Source organism: Taudactylus pleione, unplaced genomic scaffold (genome assembly GCF_031769625.1).
Source record: "Taudactylus pleione unplaced genomic scaffold, aTauple2 ptg000758l, whole genome shotgun sequence".
Lineage (NCBI taxonomy): Eukaryota > Metazoa > Chordata > Amphibia > Anura > Myobatrachidae > Taudactylus > Taudactylus pleione.
Genome location: NW_028285160.1, coordinates 6332501 through 6352468, shown reverse-complemented (window position 1 = coordinate 6352468; position 19968 = coordinate 6332501). Strand labels below are relative to the sequence as shown.

The 19968-nt window shown below is 43.5% G+C and overlaps 1 protein-coding gene across 3 annotated transcripts in view; it reads right to left on the bottom strand.

Annotated features, from left to right (window-relative positions):
• SNX13 (sorting nexin 13) overlaps positions 1-19968 on the bottom strand; it is a 159549-nt gene that overhangs the window by 69319 nt on the left and 70262 nt on the right. For all 3 annotated transcript variants that reach the window (XM_088457349.1, XM_088457350.1, XM_088457351.1), the window contains 7 exons: positions 17885-17974; positions 8899-9020; positions 6447-6568; positions 4425-4532; positions 1724-1812; positions 1551-1634; positions 852-990 (listed from right to left, as the gene is read on the bottom strand). In XM_088457349.1, coding sequence (XP_088313475.1) covers positions 852-990; positions 1551-1634; positions 1724-1812; positions 4425-4532; positions 6447-6568; positions 8899-9020; positions 17885-17974 — 754 coding nt within the window. The remainder of the gene's footprint in view (positions 1-851; positions 991-1550; positions 1635-1723; positions 1813-4424; positions 4533-6446; positions 6569-8898; positions 9021-17884; positions 17975-19968) is intronic.

Genomic DNA, 19968 nt, shown 5'->3' with positions numbered 1-19968 from the left:
TGGACGATAATCTTCAGAGTAGTAATTTCATCAGCTCATCTCAATTGATTATCGTTCAGTGTATGGCTAGCTTTAAGTCTCCTGACAGCAATGGGGATTTCGTGCACTGAGTGCCCAATTCTGATCCGCTTGCGAGCGCTCGCAAGCGGGTCGATGGTGCCCAAGTGCGCATGTGCACGACGGAGGCAGCTCCGTCGTGCGCATGCGCGAGACCCGAATAACGACGGCCAAGGACTTTCCATCGCTCCGGGTCTCGCACCAAAGGGGGCGTGCTGTCGATGGTGATTGACAGCATGCCCCCTTTGGTGGGCGTGCCGAGGGTGTGGCTGCCCAGCCGAGGTGTTCCCATGGGAACGCCTACCGTCTGGGTCCGGCCCCACTGACATCACTAGTGATGACAGTGGGAGTGCTTTTGGCTCTGATAGAGCCAAAGCACTCCTGGGCTTGCGGCAGCGAGACCCTACCGCAGGGTCTCGTCGCAAGCCCGATGGTCGCGATGGTCTTGACCATCACGACCATCATTTTGGCCGCTCGCTGTAGGAGGCCGCTCCAAAAAGGAGCAGGGACGGCCCTGATTCAGAGCGAGCGCTCTATCTGAAAGTCCTATGTGGTCGCAATAAATACACAATGGGTGGCAGGTGGGTAAAACTGTTTTACTGTTCTAAGAAGATTCCTAGATGAACCTTTTGCAAATGGCGAATTCAGATCAGCAACTAAAATGAGCATAACTTGTGATCTGGAGGCTGTGAGACAAGAAGGATGGGCCGTCATCTGGCAATGCCACCTCAGCACAAAGAGTACAGTGCATGTAATAGTCAGCACACTGAAATAGTCATCACCATGCTACATACCATCTCCTACAGTATCTAATGAACGAAGATACTGCAATTCTTCTACAGCTTCGTCCCTCACAGCTTCCAGCTCTCCAATATTGTCACTTAACTTAATAACATTCATGAAGGCCTCATAATTGCAATTGGAATCACGAATCTGAAACAGAAAAAAAAAATAAAAAATATTTAAAGTCAGGGCATTTATTCTGCCTCTGTTCCAAAGTAACAATGCCTATTACCAGCCTATATTACAGCTGGGAGAGCACAGGGGGATTCTGCTGACATTCAAGCACTTAAGTTGAAAGCCTCGCAGAGCGGTGCTCCGGTTCATCATGTTACTGTTTATCGTCAACCAGCCAACTGCAGAAATCAATGTATTTTCTAGGGGGCGATTTGCCAAGGTAAAACATAATGCAATGTACTGATCTTTCCTGGTGCCCGAAAAAAAACAGGCCCTTCGCGTGTCTCATACTAGGTAAACAGAAAAGACAAAAAAAATAAAAAATCCACAAACAATCCGTGTCCTTCCCTCTTTGGTCAACAATGACAGGAAGCCGGATACGGAAAACAACTTTGTGTTTTTAAAGAACTTATTTAGTGTGAACTTAGTTTATATGCTCTGGCAACATTGCTTTAACCCCACCATCCGCAAAAAAAAAAAAAAAAAAACAACAACTGAAAGAATTATAAAAAGAGAACATTTAATTTGAAACTCACCATCCAAATGATATATTGATTAATATAATCAGGATCACTGAGCTGGTTTATTAAAGGAAGAATAATTCCTCGTGAAAGTATTTCCTGGAAAAAGGAAAATACAGTGTCACACATTCTGCAATGACATTGTGACGTTACACAGAAAAACACAGAGGGACATGGCAGACTCTTACCCTCACAAAGTATCGCATGATCTTATTCTGGAAGTCTCCAGGAGGTAGCAACAAATACAGTAAAACTTCACATAAATCCTGCAGGAACCCTGAAAGCAGACACAAATCCGCCCATTACTGTTACTGCAAGGAGTATAAGATATAGTGCGCCTTCCCTCTCATCCTCAGTAATTCATGGGTGAGAAACATCTTTATAACATCACATTCTTTCATTTTTATTCATATAACATCACATTCATCCTTTGTTACATACAGATGTGTCCACATACATCTATCCTCCATGCGTTACAAGTCACGCCACACAACGCGGAGGCTCTGCGTGCCTCGGTAGTGCAGAGCGTCTTCCATGCGACTTTTTATGTTCAAATGCGTCTTATTCACACAGTGGTGAGAATAGCTAGCATAAGCAGCTTCTGCTGATTAAAATGATATGCAGCATGCCTATGTTCTCTGTGTGACTGCGGGTGTATCTGCATGTGAAACGCTACGTTACAGTGTCAGTGGCTGTTAACAATATAAAGTAGCGTAGCGTTTCGCATGCAGATACACCCGCAGGCACTCTGCACTACCGAGCCATGCCACGGCACGGCGCGATCAGAAGGGCTGCTTAGCGCGCAAGGAGGCTAGATGTATGAGGACACATCTGTAGAGGGGAAGAGTGGTACTGTGCAAAACTTTTATATACAAAAGTGTGCAGCATCATTACTCTACACCAGGGGTGTCAAACTCGTGGCTCTCCAGCTGTTGTGGGACTACATATCCCAGCATGCCCTGCCACAGTTTTAGCATGCCCTAAAAGCAAAACGGTGTCAGTGCATGCTGGGATGTGTAGTTCTACTGCAGCTGGAGGGCCACGAGTTTGACACCCCTGCTCTATACCGACATTCTACACAGTTAACTGGTCTGCAAATGTATTAACATTTCTTGTGATTAAATGTAGAAAACAAGTCCCTCCACTATAACACATATATATATATATATATATATATATATAATGTATATATATATATATATATATATATATATATATATATATATATATATATACACACACACATATATATACACATACATACATACACATACATGAACGCACACAGTATCATCCTGATGCCTTGTCTGTTTATTTATGAGTACCACCTCTGTAAGTGACACATGTATAGGTGGGTTTGGTACATTATGTCGACATTCATAATGTGGACATGAGAATGACACCATGGACGTTCTGACGACGCTCAACATGTCGACATGTTTATGATGTCAACATTGATTGTCTCAACATTCAGCATGTCAGCACTGATGTAATGTGAACATGGTCAGAATTTCTTTCATGAATCTATCCCTAATGCAAATGTTGACATTTTAACCATGACGACATCATAACTGCTGACATTCTAGTGTCAACTTCATGCCTGCGTCCCATAGAAGTGAGGCCGTAACTCCAGGTAGAATCTACAACTGCTGAATAACGTGGTAGTTTCCTATATAGTAACAATCCGAGGGGTGAAGGGCTCATTGTCAGTATTAGATATTGGAGGATACTGCAAGTCTATTTAACTACAGTAACAGTATGGGTATTATAAGCACTAACAGTATATACAGACCTGTTTGGTATGATTGGCAAATCATACACCTGACTATAATCCTAAAAAATCCCTGACTTTGTGCAAGTGTACCTAGAAGAATTGATGCCGTTTTGAAGGCAAAGGACGGTCACACCAAATATTGGTTTGATTTAGATTTCTCTTCTGTTCATTCACTTTATTTTTATCAATTAACAAAATGCAAACTATTAACTATTTTTGAAAGCATTCTTACTTAACAGCCAGCCTAAAACTTTTGCACAGTACTGTATATGCAGTTGTTTATAATACTGTGTAACACATTCTGCTTAGGTGCAATATATTGTTCTATCACAGTGTATAAGTACATGAGGAGGGGGGAGTTAGATCATTGATCAAGAAAAAAAAAAACCTGGATTGGCTGATATACATAAGCATGAGACTGCACGCTGCCCGTCTGATGTCCAGGCTACGACCGACGTCTGACCGAGACACTGGGGACATTTAGCTATTTCACAGGACTCTGGTGTTTGGAGTTGCTTTTTTATGTTATTTTAAGTGTAACCAAGTTTTGTTTAATGTGATTTCAACACCAGTTATAAAACACTTTGAAAAGTTTTATTATTAAGAAACCTGTTTAGATAATAAGTTCCTTTGCAAAATGTATATTTCAATCTACACTTCTGATGCTTGTGCTGGTGAGTCTTTGTATCGTTACTGACAGGTTCCAGCACAGAGCGTGCAGTCTATACCGGCACAGAATGTACTAAGTCACAGTGTACCTCCATATAGGAGTAAGTGGAGGTATAGACAGAAATTAGTTAACTTCCCCTAACTACACAGATAAGAAATATTTTCCCATCATTTTTGTCCAGACTGGCGCATTTCACCAAATACATCACATGATGTGCAGGCAAAGAAACAAAACACAAAGGTAGTATGTTACACATACGTAGTATGTTAATATTTTAAAGCTGTAAATCTAGCCTAAAGTTTGAAACAGGCGACTGAGCTTTAAGAGCGCATAAAACTATACTAGAATGACAATCGTGATTTATTATTGATGCAACGTAAATATATTTTGCCGACTGAACCACTTAAGGGATTTTGCTATTTCATAAATCAAATGATCAAACAACCTTCCTCATCTTTGGAAGAAGAGCAGACGAGGTCACGGCAGACAATTTTCTCCATTTCAACTTCAACCTCAAAAAAAGTATCTACAAAATCTTCTGCTGTGTCTGCACCTACAACATAAAAGGGGAAGAAAGACCAGAGCAGTTAGCAGACGGACTGGAGCAGAGGTGACAGAGAAATCAGCAGTTATTCTATTTCATCCACAGCCCTGTGTCACCAGTAATGTTCAGGATCACATACAGAACCTTTCCTCAAGCACAGACTAATCTGTAAACAGAAGTTTAACAGCAAAACAAATGAAAAGGCAGGCTGAAAACGATCAATGCAGTGAAATGGTAAATCTAATGGATGACATATCCTCAAACTATGACACAGCAGTATAGGAAGCCAAAATACATAGAGCCTGATCCTTAGTTGCATATAAGGTTTACTGCAGCCATGGCTAGTAAGTTAGCAAACAGAGTTGTGAATCTTCATATGCATCCGAGCTGTTTCTCTGTGATGGCTGAATAGGTGTTACTGGGTGGCAGCAGGGGAATGTTCCATTGACGTGTAGCTAGCCAGACTTACAGTAATAATTATTCTGAGTCATGTGTATGCAGTGTGGATGCCCTATTCCAGGGATGGCCAAAAGGTCGATCGCGATCTACCAGTAGATCGCGGAGCTCCCGCCGGTAGATAGCGACCAACCTGCTGCAATTCCTGGGAATGCTGGTCTCTGAAGTGATCAGAGACTAAAGAAGCCTCTGATCGCTTCAGAGGCCAGCGTTCCTAGTGATGCAGTGCGCGGGAGCGTGGGTGACGTCATGACGTCACCAGCGATAAGAAGAGCCTGCATGCCTTTTGGATCCAGCCAGCGGATAACTACACGGGAGCGCTGACCAGGTAGGTAATGCACAGGGGAGGGGGCACCAGTACTGGGGGCATTAGTGGGGGAACAGCTTAAGGGGCACTACACATTAAGGGCACTACTGGGGGCACTGCATAATGGGCACAACTACAGGGGAATTGCATAATGGGCACAACTACTGGGGGCATTGTATATAGGGCACTAATACTGTGGGCATTGTGTATAAGGGGCACTACTGTGAATATTGTGTATAAGGGGCACTACTGCGGGCATTGTGTATAAGGGGCACTATTGTGTGTCGCAACGTGAATAAGGGACACTACTATGTGGCGTAATGTGAATAAGATTGTGCTGCGGTGTGGAGTAATTTGAATTGGGGATACTATGTGTGATTTTTCCAGGATAGACCCCCACGTCCCTTGCTGTGAGGCCACACCCCCTTTTTTTGCATACCACACCCCTGTTTTTGGCATGGTAGATCACAAAAGGTTTTACGTTTTAAAAGTAGATCAGAGTCCAAAAGTCTGGCCATCCCTGCCCTATTCAGTCGCATTGCCTGCCCCTTGCATTGGATAGGTGTAGGTGCTGTTCATAATGATGAGTTACTCCCGGGGGCCATGTGACCACACAGATACATACGTGACAGAATAGCATTCCGTTCAATGTAGTCACCTCGAATTTACAGCCATTACGTATGACTTTGAATCAGGCCCATAATATATAAATTCCAAGGTACTCAGAAAGAATCATGGAACCTAGTTTTCCTGTTAGGCTAGAGGAGATTGCACATCATGACAGTGAGGCTAGGTGGCAGAACTAAAAGAGCTCCTTACATACAAGCTGGGCCAACAAGAAAGGATTACCTACCCTTACCTGCTTGCCTAATCCCCACTGACAGCTGTAATAGGTTTAACAAGGCACAAAAAATGTGGCAGTCGTTGAGAAATGATACTTTGTACAGGCTCTACCAGGGCCTTGAACCAGGGATTTAAGATAACTTTCTTAAAGTCTAGGGGAGATTTTGTGGCTGGATTTAAAGAGGTAATAATATTAAATATAAAACCAGGAGTACATCATATCTAATATTATTGCCCCTTTAATTACAGCCACCACCACATAGTGACTTTGCCATAACACTGTAGTCAGTCACACTGGTTCCCCTGCCAGTAGTTACCTTTCTTTTGATCTTCTTTCTCTGCCATTCTCTGCTGAGCTTTCCTAAATGCTCGGAGGTGAGTGGCAAAATCATCTACTAACCGGGTGGTAAAATAAGGCTGCCAGTCGATTTCTTTCGACCTTGTAAAAGACACAAGATGTTTCATTAGGATCATATCCACCAAGTACAAATTTGTGCAAAATAACAAAAAGTAAAAACCAAATATTATCAATGTATTTAATCAATCTACTTAAATCAAGTACTTTTATGACATTTTTGACACTTACCAATAGAACGGACATTCTAAAGCCGCGTACATACTATGCGATCAATTGAACGATCAAGCGTTCAGACGCAGATCAGAACGATACATCGTGCGGAACGCAAAGTGTGTACGGACTATCTGCACGCTCCCGCGGATGCATGCAAATTATCCGGTCAGCCATACAGCACGGCCAACCGTACGATATCTCATGCAGCACCATTGCAGGTAATGAAGGACGGAACAAGGGATTGTTCATTACATCGCTCAGTGTGTACCTGCGGTATGATATGTCGGCCAGTCAGGCCGATGTAGGTCTGGGTACACATCGGCAAGTGTATAAAACATCGGCAAGTGTATACCTAGCATTAAATTGCAGCACCTAGAAGACACATCTCATTACAGCAATTATGCAGCACAAATAAAATGAATACATACTAACTAATTTTTTTTAGTCATATATAAAAGCATATTGTAGAATACAAGTTTGATAACCTAACAAATACATTAAGTAGCTTTAAATCCCTAAAGCATACTGAGATTCAGCCCAGCTTGACTATATACGCTCAAAAATGAGAATGTAATTTACCAACGCTCTCCATGCATGACTGGGGCTGTGCGAGGCCACTCAAGACCTTATAACAACTACATTGGCCAATGCATAATAACAGCGCACTCTAAAACTTGTAGACCAAGGGGTTAAAAAAATTTATTAAACATCAGTATTTAGTATACATTCAGTTATCTCTATCCAGAAATGGTCTAAATGTGAATAGGTTTAAAAACCTCTTCTGTTCAAAGTAGGGTATGCAGAGCTTGATCATTCCTGGGGTGTACACACTTAGGGCCTGATTCACTTGCGGCTGCGAGTATGCACGCAGTCTGGCTGCGAAGATATGCTAATCTATTGCGATCACAATGCCGTCGCAGCACTACATAAGGACGCCCACCTTACACACATCCGTAATGTTTAGCAAGACTGTGTAATCATCGAGCACTATCGTAGCCTCACGCACACTGGCGCAAGCTCTGACCTTACTCAGAAACGAGTAACCTCATCGCACGCACCGAGCACTCGAGCTGCATATGGCATCGCAGTGGATAATTTATGCACGCCCCTGCAACGGCGTTCAAACGCACTGGCATGTCTGGGTTTCGCTGACGCTCCCCCCCCCCCCGTCACCACCCCCAAACAGCACTTCCTGCCACTCACTCTCCGATGGGTCTGCGAAGTCTCTGTGGTTGCAGTCTCGTTCGCAGTGATTAAGATGCACACACATGCGCAGAAGGCAACAAAATCCGTAATGAATCAGGCCCTTAATGGGAAATATATTTGACTTGAAGTTTATCTGAACGCCAGAGAAGTTCCAAAATCCCTCCACCCCCTGCAGCAAGGGTATGACTGAGAACTAAGAATCCACTACAAATAAAAGCATATCATCTGACAATAATACAAATTTGTCAATTAAGTACCCCCATCATAGTACCTTAATTAATGGGTTTCCCCTAATGAAGCTGGTTAAGGGTGATGTGGATCACGCAAACAACGCTGGAGGTAGATGGCAGGGTCCTGCTGAGCTCCTCTCTCCAATGGAAAGTGAGCAAAGACCCCGGCATTTCTACAGACTATCGCTGAGTATAATAATTTAACCCAAATGATAAAGCTACTGTATGACAAACCTATATTTAAAACCTCCCAAAAACCGGTTACATTTTCATAAACTCTCACCCCTAGATAGTGAAATGTTCATGAAAAACAGCAAATGAGAGTGATTGGTCAGAGTGTCCAAACAGTTCTGCCAGCTACACCATACGTCATCCAGACTAACATGTTAATTCAATTTGCAAAGGTGGTGTCAGAGATGGGCCTATTTCACTCCGTATGTTATATTATTAATTATCTTTATGTAGAGTATAAGGAACAGCAATAATAATAATGGTGGCCAGACTTTACCTGTGGGTGATAGAGGGGGATGAAAAATCCTGTTAACTTTACAACTAAAGAGAGCTACAGTAGGATGTCATGGGATAATTGTGCAGAGGAGTAACTTTCATGCTTCGAATATAAAAACATTTATTAATAATCATCTAAATTTAAAAGTAACTAAGTGCTTAAAATATATATAAAAAACAATATATCTGGATAAGAGTGAAAGCAGGCTGTTTTCATGCACAGGGCATAGGTGACATAAGAGTGTATTTACTTACCGGGTGGAAAACTGGACAAGTGCATTTTGAACTGTCTGCCTGATTTGAAGAAGAAAGGATTCATCCTCACTTAGCGTGTAATACCAATACTGGACGTAGTCCCTCAAGGAAAACTGTATTACCTAAAATCCATATAAAACATTTCTCTATGACAGTGGTAAAAAGCAAATGCAAACACAAATTAAATAAAATATGATGCAGACATTAACTCTCTCATAATATAGACTTCTGGTGCACAACATGTAGCCTGTATGCTATTTCTGGCAGCAGAAGGGAGACAGATACAGGGCGAGCAAGGGCAGAAATAATTCAAATATTAGTAGGATCCATGTGTCTCTCTGTTCCACTGGTACTGTGGGAAGTCCACTCCCACAGGAAGACCAGACTTTTCACCAGTGGGGTGAGTGTGACAGCAAATTACCTTTTCCTCGTTACCCCTTAAATTGCAGCAGTTGCCTTGGATGAGCTCAGCACCAGCTTGCAGTGGTGAGTATGGACAAACCTCCCAAGTTACTACGGGAAGAGACTATCCCTCATAAATCGTGACAGTTGGGGCATATAGCAGGCTAACCTTAGATTAAAATCACACCAATTCAAATTGCCCCTACAAGGATTTTAAGTTAATGGTTTAATGAACACAAGGACAGTAAATAATGGCCATCGCCTTCACCATTTATTTTACTAATGGAGCATACACACGGTCAGATTTGTCAGACTTGTCAGATTTGTCACATGAACGATTAAACGATTTGAACGATTGAACGATTTTTGACTGCATTAAAATGAATGGAATCGTCCAAGTCTGACTGCAAACACATCAGATGTCAGAAATTGTTATCTGACCATCGGGAACGCGCATCGTTGATCGTCCATCGTTCAGGCATGTCAGATATGAACGATTTTCCTTCAGATATGAACGACTGAACGATTTTTAAATAGTTATCGCTCATATCTGAAGGAAAAATCTGACCGTGTGTATGCACCATCTGAAGGAAAATCGTTCATATCTGACATGCCTGAACGATGGACGATCAACGATGCGCGTTCCCGATGGTCAGATAACGATTTCTGACATCTGATGTGTTTGCAGTCAGACTTGGACTATTCCATTCATTTTAATGCAGTCAAAAATCGTTCAATCGTTCAAATCGTTCAATCGTTCATCTGACAAATCTGACAAGTCTGACAAATCTGACCGTGTGTATGCTCCATTAGTCTTGCACAGAACCACAGTAAATGTTAATAATAACAAACACACTGCATACCACAAAATTATTTATTTTCAGATATGCAAAGTCTCCCACAGTTGTAGTTTAGTGTATGGGGCACCAACTAAAAACAGCAAATGCAGAGGTCACAGGGAAATATGGGGGGGGAGAACAGGGGTGGGGGGGTTACGTCACTACAGGGATGATTTGGGATTTAAGTGATACTGTAGAGGCGATACAGGAGGGAATGTGCTTCTACAGAGGCGATACATGAGGGGATGTGCTTCTACAGAGGCACAAAAGGAGGGGATGTGCTTCTACAGAGGCACAAAAGGAGGGGATGTGCTTCTACAGAGGCACAAAAGGAGGGGATGGGCTTCTACAGAGACAAAAGAGGAGGGGATGGGCTTCTACAGAGACAAAAGAGGAGGGGATGGGCTTCTACAGAGACAAAAGAGGAGGGGATGTGCTTCTACAGAGACAAAAGAGGAGGGGATGTGCTTCTACAGAGACAAAAGAGGAGGGGATGGGCTTCTACAGAGACAAAAGAGGAGGGGATGGGCTTCTACAGAGACAAAAGAGGAGGGGATGGGCTTCTACAGAGACAAAAGAGGAGGGGGTGGGCTTCTACAGAGACAAAAGAGGAGGGGATGGGCTTCTACAGAGACAAAAGAGGAGGCAATGTGCTTCTACAGATGCGATACATGAGGGGGATGTGTTCTACAGAGACAAAAGAGGAGGGGATGTGCTTCTACAGAGTCAAAAGAGGAGGGGATGTGCTTCTACAGAGACAAAAGAGGAGGCAGTGTGCTTCTACAGATGCGATACATGAGGGGGATGTGTTCTACAGAGACAAAAGAGGAGGGGATGTGCTTCTACAGAGTCAAAAGAGGAGGGGATGTGCTTCTACAGAGACAAAAGAGGAGGCGATGTGCTTCTACAGATGCGATACATGAGGGGGATGTGTTCTACAGATACAAAAGGGGAGGGGATGTGCTTCTACAGAGACAAAAGGGGAGGGGATGTGCTTCTACAGAGACAAAAGAGGAGGGCATGTGCTTCTACAGAGACAAAAGAGGAGGCAATGTGCTTCTACAGAGACAAAAGAGGAGGCAATGTGCTTCTACAGATGCGATACATGAGGGGGATGTGTTCTACAGAGACAAAAGAGGAGGGGATGTGCTTCTACAGAGTCAAAAGAGGAGGGGATGTGCTTCTACAGAGACAAAAGAGGAGGCAGTGTGCTTCTACAGATGCGATACATGAGGGGGATGTGTTCTACAGAGACAAAAGAGGAGGGGATGTGCTTCTACAGAGTCAAAAGAGGAGGGGATGTGCTTCTACAGAGACAAAAGAGGAGGCGATGTGCTTCTACAGATGCGATACATGAGGGGGATGTGTTCTACAGATACAAAAGGGGAGGGGATGTGCTTCTACAGAGACAAAAGGGGAGGGGATGTGCTTCTACAGAGACAAAAGAGGAGGGGATGTGCTTCTACAGAGACAAAAGAGGAGGGGGTGGGCTTCTACAGAGACAAAAGAGGAGGGGGTGGGCTTCTACAGAGACAAAAGAGGAGGGGGTGGGCTTCTACAGAGACAAAAGAGGAGGCGATGTGCTTCTACAGAGACAAAAGAGGAGGCGATGTGCTTCTACAGAGACAAAAGAGGAGGGCATGTGCTTCTACAGAGACAAAAGAGGAGGCAATGTGCTTCTACAGATGCGATACATGAGGGGGATGTGTTCTACAGAGACAAAAGAGGAGGGGATGTGCTTCTACAGAGACAAAAGAGGAGGGGATGTGCTTCTACAGAGACAAAAGAGGAGGGGATGTGCTTCTACAGAGATAAAAGAGGAGGGGATGTGCTTCTACAGAGTCAAAAGAGGAGGGGATGTGCTTCTACAGAGACAAAAGAGGAGGCGATGTGCTTCTACAGATGCGATACATGAGGGGGATGTGTTCTACAGAGACAAAAGAGGAGGGGATGTGCTTCTACAGAGACAAAAGAGGAGGGGATGTGCTTCTACAGAGGCAAAAAAGGAGGGGATGTACTTCTACAGAGGCGATACAGGAGGGGATGTGCTTCTACAGAGACAAAAGAGGAGGGGATGGGCTTCTACAGAGACAAAAGGGGAGGGGGATGGGCTTCTACAGAGACAAAAGGGGAGGGGATGTGCTTCTACAGAGACAAAAGAGGAGGCGATGTGCTTCTACAGAGACAAAAGAGGAGGCGATGTGCTTCTACAGAGACAAAAGAGGAGGCGATGTGCTTCTACAGAGACAAAAGAGGAGGCGATGTGCTTCTACAGAGACAAAAGAGGAGGCGATGTGCTTCTACAGATGCGATACATGAGGAGGATGTGTTCTACAGATACAAAAGGGGAGGGGATGTGCTTCTACAGAGACAAAAGGGGAGGGGATGTGCTTCTACAGAGACAAAAGAGGAGGGGATGTGCTTCTACAGAGACAAAAGAGGAGGGGATGTGCTTCTACAGAGACAAAAGAGGAGGGGATGTGCTTCTACAGAGACAAAAGAGGAGGGGATGTGCTTCTACAGAGACAAAAGAGGAGGGAATGTGCTTCTACAGAGACAAAAGAGGAGGGGATGTGCTTCTACAGAGACAAAAGGGGAGGAGATGTGCTTCTACAGAGACAAAAGAGGAGGCGAAGTGCTTCTACAGATGCGATACATGAGGGGGATGTGTTCTACAGAGACAAAAGAGGAGGGGATGTGCTTCTACAGAGTCAAAAGAGGAGGGGATGTGCTTCTACAGAGACAAAAGAGGAGGCGATGTGCTTCTACAGATGCGATACATGAGGGGGATGTGTTCTACAGATACAAAAGGGGAGGGGATGTGCTTCTACAGAGACAAAAGAGGAGGGGATGTGCTTCTACAGAGACAAAAGGGGAGGCGATGTGCTTCTACAGAGACAAAAGAGGAGGCGATGTGCTTCTACAGAGACAAAAGAGGAGGCGATGTGCTTCTACAGATGCGATACATGAGGGGGATGTGTTCTACAGAGACAAAAGAGGAGGGGATGTGCTTCTACAGAGACAAAGGAGGCGGCGATGTGCTTCTACAGATGCGATACATGAGGGGGATGTGTTCTACAGATACAAAAGGGGAGGGGATGTGCTTCTACAGAGACAAAAGAGGAGGGGATGTGCTTCTACAGAGACAAAAGAGGAGTGGATGTGCTTCTACAGAGACAAAAGAGGAGTGGATGTGCTTCTACAGAGAAAAAAGAGGAGGGGATGTGCTTCTACAGAGACAAAAGGGGAGGGGATGTGCTTCTACAGAGACAAAAGAGGAGGTGATGTGCTTCTACAGATGTGATACATGAGGGGATGTGCTTCTACAGAGACAAAAGGGGAGGGGATGTGCTTCTACAGAGACAAAAGGGGAGGGGATGTGCTTCTACAGAGACAAAAGGGGAGGGGATGTGCTTCTACAGAGACAAAACAGGAGGTGATGTGCTTCTACAGATGTGATACATGAGGCGGATGTGTTCTACAGAGTCAAAAGAGGAGGGGATGTGCTTCTACAGATGCGATACATGAGGGGGATGTGTTCTACAGAGACAAAAGAGGAGGGGATATGCTTCTACAGAGACAAAAGAGGAGGGGATGTGCTTCTACAGAGATAAAAGAGGAGGGGATGTGCTTCTACAGAGACAAAAGAGGAGGGGATATGTTTCTACAGAGGAAAGACAGGAGGGAATGTGCTTCTACATAGACAAAAGAGGAGGGGATGTGCTTCTACATAGACAAAAGAGGAGGGGATGTGCTTCTACAGAGACAAAAGAGGAGGGGATGTGCTTCTACAGAGACAAAAGAGGAGGGGATGTGCTTCTACAGAGACAAAAGAGGAGGGGATGTGCTTCTACAGAGACAAAAGAGGAGGGGATGTGCTTCTACAGAGACAAAAGAGGAGGGGATGTGCTTCTACAGAGACAAAAGAGGAGGGGATGTGCTTCTACAGATGTGATACATGAGGGGGATGTGTTCTACAGAGTCAAAAGAGGAGGGGATGTGCTTCTACAGAGACAAAAGAGGAGGGTATGTGCTTCTACAGAGACAAAAGGGGAGGGGATGTGCTTCTACAGAGACAAAAAGGGGAGGGGATGTGCTTCTACAGAGACAAAAGAGTAGGGGATGTGCTTCTACAGAGACAAAAGAGGAGGGGATGTGCTTCTACAGATCCGATACATGAGGGGGATGTGTTCTACAGAGACAAAAGAGGAGGGGATGTGCTTCTACAGAGACAAAAGAGGAGGGGATGTGCTAGTACAGAGACAAAAGGGGAGGGGATGTGCTTCTACAGAGACAAAAGGGGAGGGGATGTGCTTCTACAAAGACAAAAGAGGAGTGGATGTGCTTCTACAAAGACAAAAGAGGAGTGGATGTGCTTCTACAGAGAAGAAAGAGGAGGGGATGTGCTTCTACAGAGACAAAAGAGGAGGGGATGTGCTTCTACAGAGACAAAAGAGGAGGGGATGTGCTTCTACAGAGGCGATATGGGAGGGGATGTGCTTCTAGAGAGGAAGGACTAGGTAGCAATGTACTGCATTAGTATTCCATGCGGAAAAGATCAGTGTATTACACAGAGCTCATAGCTCTTCAATAAGACAGAAGGTTAATAGAGGGGATTGTGTTTCTCCAGCTCCAAGTGGCAAAATAACTAAACAAACCTTTATAAAACAAAAAATAAATTTTGCCCAACATATCAACTTAAAAGTACAACAATTGCTTACACAATTAATGAATTTTCGTGAGAAAACAGATAATTCAGTAGGAGCATTCTACCATGACTGAGGCAAAAATGCCCCCTTAGGGGACTAAAGCTGCATACACACACAACGATTTTTTGAACGATTATCGTTAAACTATATCGTTCAACGATAATCGTTTGAAAAAAATCGTTCACTTTCTGAGTCAAACGATGAACAATTATTGTTCATGCGCGTTCACGTTTGTAGTTCAGTCAGACTTGTCAACTCAACGATTTTCAGTAAGGGAATATGCAAAAATCGTTTGTAGTTCAAAAAAATCGTTCATTACACTTTAAAAAATCTGACAGAAAATAGTTCATAAAATCGTTCGTAAAATTGTTGGTAACAAAATCGTTGTGTGTGTATGCGCAGCTTAAGAGTCCTTAAACATATAGATGTGTCCTCATTCACCTAGCCTCAACACAGCAGGCAGCACCAGACACTAGGCACAAGTGAGCTGCGCCACGCTGTATATCATCCTTGTCACGCGAACGTGCGCTTAGTCGCAATGCGATGCAACAAAACCGCATCACGAGACTGCACTAATTAATTTGATATGCGACAATTGTATATCTGTGTGCGGCTGAGTTTGAATTTGTACAATGGAGCTTGGCGCGAGAAAGAGCCGCAGCCGCTGTACCGTAGCACTTCGTATACAGATTCAGACTCACACGGAGATATGTCACATATCAAATGAATACTGCGGACTCGTGAAACAATTTTGTCGCATCACGTTAGGACTAAGATGCACATTTGAGTAAAAAAGAAGCTGGACACACGCAGAGTTGTACGGGACCTGGTGCACAGAGATGGGCTGTTGGGAGCGACCACAGCAATAGTGCATGAGGACACATCTGATATTCACTTTATATAACAGAGCTGCTAAACAGCTGAGTGCAAGCTGTAGCTGCACTTGGGAACTAATTAAAATAGAAATGTTACTGTGCATAGGAATAATCTCTTCCTTCACAATCTAAACTGCGGTCCGTGCACAGTGCACGATCTGGTGTAAGACTGCCCGATATATCGTTCCCCCGCCCCATCCATAAGCATAGTGTGGGCAGCTGGATCTTTAGATTGACCTGCACTGCAGGCAGATCTGAAGATACGACGAACAACGCATGGGAGCACGCAACAGTGCGTACAGAACAGGGCGATTTGTCGTTCCGATTCGCCTGAAAACATCCAATATATTGTCTAGAGCAGGGGTTCCCAACCACGGTCCTCAAGGCACACTAACAGTCCAGGTTTTAGGGATAGCCATACTTGAGCACAAGTGCCTTAATTAGTACTTCAGTTATTTTGATTTAACCATCTGTGCACAATCATGGATATCACTAAAACCAGGACCGTTCGTATGCCTTGAGGACCGAGGTTGGGAATCACTGGTCTAGTGTGTACCCAGCTTTAGTGGTCTCTGGAGTAGCGTTTTCCTCCTATGAACAATATGACATCAGGTGAGCAGGTTTATATTCTTAGTAAAAGCACACGCGCAGAGCAAACAAGCTAAAGCCGTACAGAGCCTAAATCACTAAATTCTTCAATGTAAAATTGTTGTAAAGTTCAGATACGTATAACAAAAAGTCCAGCTCCCAGCTATGTTCTTATCTCACCAATGTAGTCTCACACACTAGACCTCACAATGTTTCTGGCTGGTGTCTACACTTGATTAATAAACAAGAGCTCTGCTGTGTACAGAAGAACTGCTCCTCCACAGATTACATATCTTTAGCCTACAAATACAAAAATCTGCTTTCCTCCAACCTCAACCTGTCTTTCCAAGCAGACAGAGCACAGAACAGAATTCTGCTTCAGTGAAGAACATTAACCTATTCTGCAATACATTTCTCTACCTAGAAATGGAAAAAACAAAACCAATCCAAAATCGAAAAACACAACGGCCCGATGCCAGGCTGTCCTTGAGCAACATGGGACACCGTAAACCGCTCAAACTTCTCCCAAACATGGCCAAGGAACCACCAAGATTTTGCTATTTAGGGAAAAGGGGTATATCGCAAAAATGCAATATAGATTCGTTGCCTTTTTTTTTTTTTTTTTTAACACACTGGTCATTGACTTATTACTGTGGCAACTTTACCCTGTAGTCCTGATCTAAGATGAAAGTCATTTAAGTGAAATTTGTGCTCTTGATGACACCAGCATCAGTAGACCCAAGTGTCAATTGCAGTAGGAGACTCTACTGAAAGTGCCAGAAAATATATTTTATATATTATTTATGTACAAGTTCAGGACATGGGGCCCCCTGGTTAGCATAACTAAACTTCTTCAGAACACAGTAAACTGGTTCAAAATATTAAGTTAACTAATTTAACATTTAGGGGGGCATTTCAGAAAAGGTGTGTTTATACTGACAGATCATATGACACAGGTGGAGTTCATTTCACTATATATGTGACTTCTGAAGGTAATTGCACCAGAACTTTTGAGGGGCTTCAGAGCAAAGGGGGTGATTACATATGCACATGCCAATTTTCAGAATTTTATGTACAAAGATTCTTTCTTATATATATTTTCCTCACTTCACTTCACCAAATTAGACTATTTTGTGCAGATCCATCAGATAAATTTAAGATTAAAAAAAAAATTACAGGTTCTAATGTAACAAAAAAGGTAAAAAGCCAAGTGGGGTGAATACTTTTGCAAGGCACTATATATATATATATATATATATATATATACATATACATATATATATATACATACATACATATATACATACACATATATATATATATACATACATATACACACATATATATATATATACATACATATACACACATATATACATACATACACTTCTCACCACGTCCAAAAGTAAATAAATACTCCAACACCCCCTCTCTCTCCCCCTCAAAAAAATACAGCATACATGTATAACCAAATACTTAAGCAAATAATACATATTTGCTATCAGGGACAAGCAGATCACATCTATGTAAATTAGTAGGCTTGCACTAAAAAGTTGTTAAGCAATAAACCTACTTGCTGCAAGGGCTCGTCGATCATATTGGCACCTGTCACTCTTCTGTCAATCTTAATGGGTCTAGCTTCACGTTTCATATCTTCTAAGACCTAGTAAAATATAATAAATATTAGAAACAAAATGACACAACAAACATGCTTCTTTATAGAAATGTACTGAAACCTCTCCAAAATTGCCCCTAGCATCCGGATACAACCTAAGAAGAGTGGTCAGTTGTAAATAGGAATGAACGCCTACTGTAACAGGAAAACAGGTGCTGCCAGGCACTTTGAGTAACATTTTGTGTACAGCACATATACTGTATATCCTATAACAAAACCCATTTCCTATAGCATTGCTTGGTTTGGAGTTGGAGTTTTGTTAACAAGAGCTGCAATTGTCTGTGAATGACCGTCAGCAGGGACAGACGAATTAACTTATACTAGCGATTGGCAACAGGCCAGGGATGGACTGTGGTTGTAGAACAGCCCTGGCATTCCACCCGCCTTAGGCGCGCGCTTGCCAAGGGGGTGTGGTTGTGTTTCAAAGTGGAGTGCCGCGAATCACGCAGAGCGCACCGGCCCACCACCCCTTCTGTCTCCAAGAGCTCATATCATGAAACCGGTGGTGGGGGTGGAGGTGGAGGGCGGCGTCACTTACACCCTTCCTTGAGCCGGCCCTGAGGCCATCGGCCAATCTGACATTTGCCAGAAGGCCAATCCCGCCCTGCAACAGCCCCATATGGTATGTTAGGTGGCCCATCACCAAATTATGCCAAACACATTAAAATGGTTCAGACTCAATGAATCTATGAGCACTAAGGCCACACACAAAAAGGAAAACACTGCAGAGATTTAGGCCCTGATTCAGAGCCGGACGCTGACAGAGCGCTCGCTCTGAATCAGGGCGTTTTTATTTATTTTATTTTTTTTATGGAGCGGCCTCCTGGCCGCTCGCATTGCTGTGGGTTGCTGTCAGTCTTGACCATCGCGACCATCGGGCTTGCGACGAGACCCTTGTGGTAGGGTCTCGTGGCCGCAAGCCCCAGAGAGCTTTTGGCTCAAACAGAGCCGAAAGCTCCCCACTGACATCACTTGTGATGTCAGTGGGGCCGCCCCCAAACGGTAGGCGTTCTCATGGTAACGCCTCCGTCTGGGCAGCCACCCCCCTGGCCCGCCCACCAAAGGGGGCGTGCTGTCACTCAACATCGACAGCACGCCCCCTTTGGTGCAAGACCCGGAGCGACGGATTGCCCGTCGCTATCCGGGTCTCGCGCATGCGCACAATGGAGCCGGCTCCGTCGTACGCATGCGCTCTGGGCCACCATCGACCCGGTTGCGAGCGCTCAGCGCTTGCAACCGTGTCTGAATCAGGCCCTTAGTCCAATTATAACAGTGCAATACAATCCGAACACTATGGGAGCCAGTGACACAGACGCGCAATGGGGAGGGTCATTGCAAGTCTGCTTTAGAACCATGCTGGATCAAATTAAATACTATCTTTTGATTGTATAGGAAGTGGTCACACCTTATGTAAGTGTCAGTTTGCTGAGATTGACCATGCTAATATTGTCGTGGTTTTACTGTGAGAAACAAGTCTACCCTTCACAAAAAGTGCATATATCTAAAACTTATTAACAAAATTACCACTAAACAGTGCAATTATAAACTTATACAAAATGATCTTCTATACAATACAAAGAAGCAATGTTTGAGCTCCTGCCGTTTGTAAAATTAATAAAAACGAAATAATATCACAAAACAAATCTTATTACATAACATACACAAAGCATAAAGCAATTAGCAAGTCAAGAATAAAAAAGTAGATTATTGATGTCAGTCAAAAAGTCTCCATAGGAAGTTTGGGATTCACATTCCAAACAAACATGTGTAGTCTGTACAATTTATTTTTATGTTAGAGTACCTTTATACAGATGTGTCCTTTCTCATCTATAAATGCTCCATGCATCGTGATATACCCTGGTGTGAGTGAACCGCCAGATCCCGTGCAAATTAACTAGCGCCGGGCATCTTTTTGGCCAAAAATGTATCTAATTCGCAAAGCGATGTCACTAGGATGCACCAGGAGACTGTTCTTATTAATT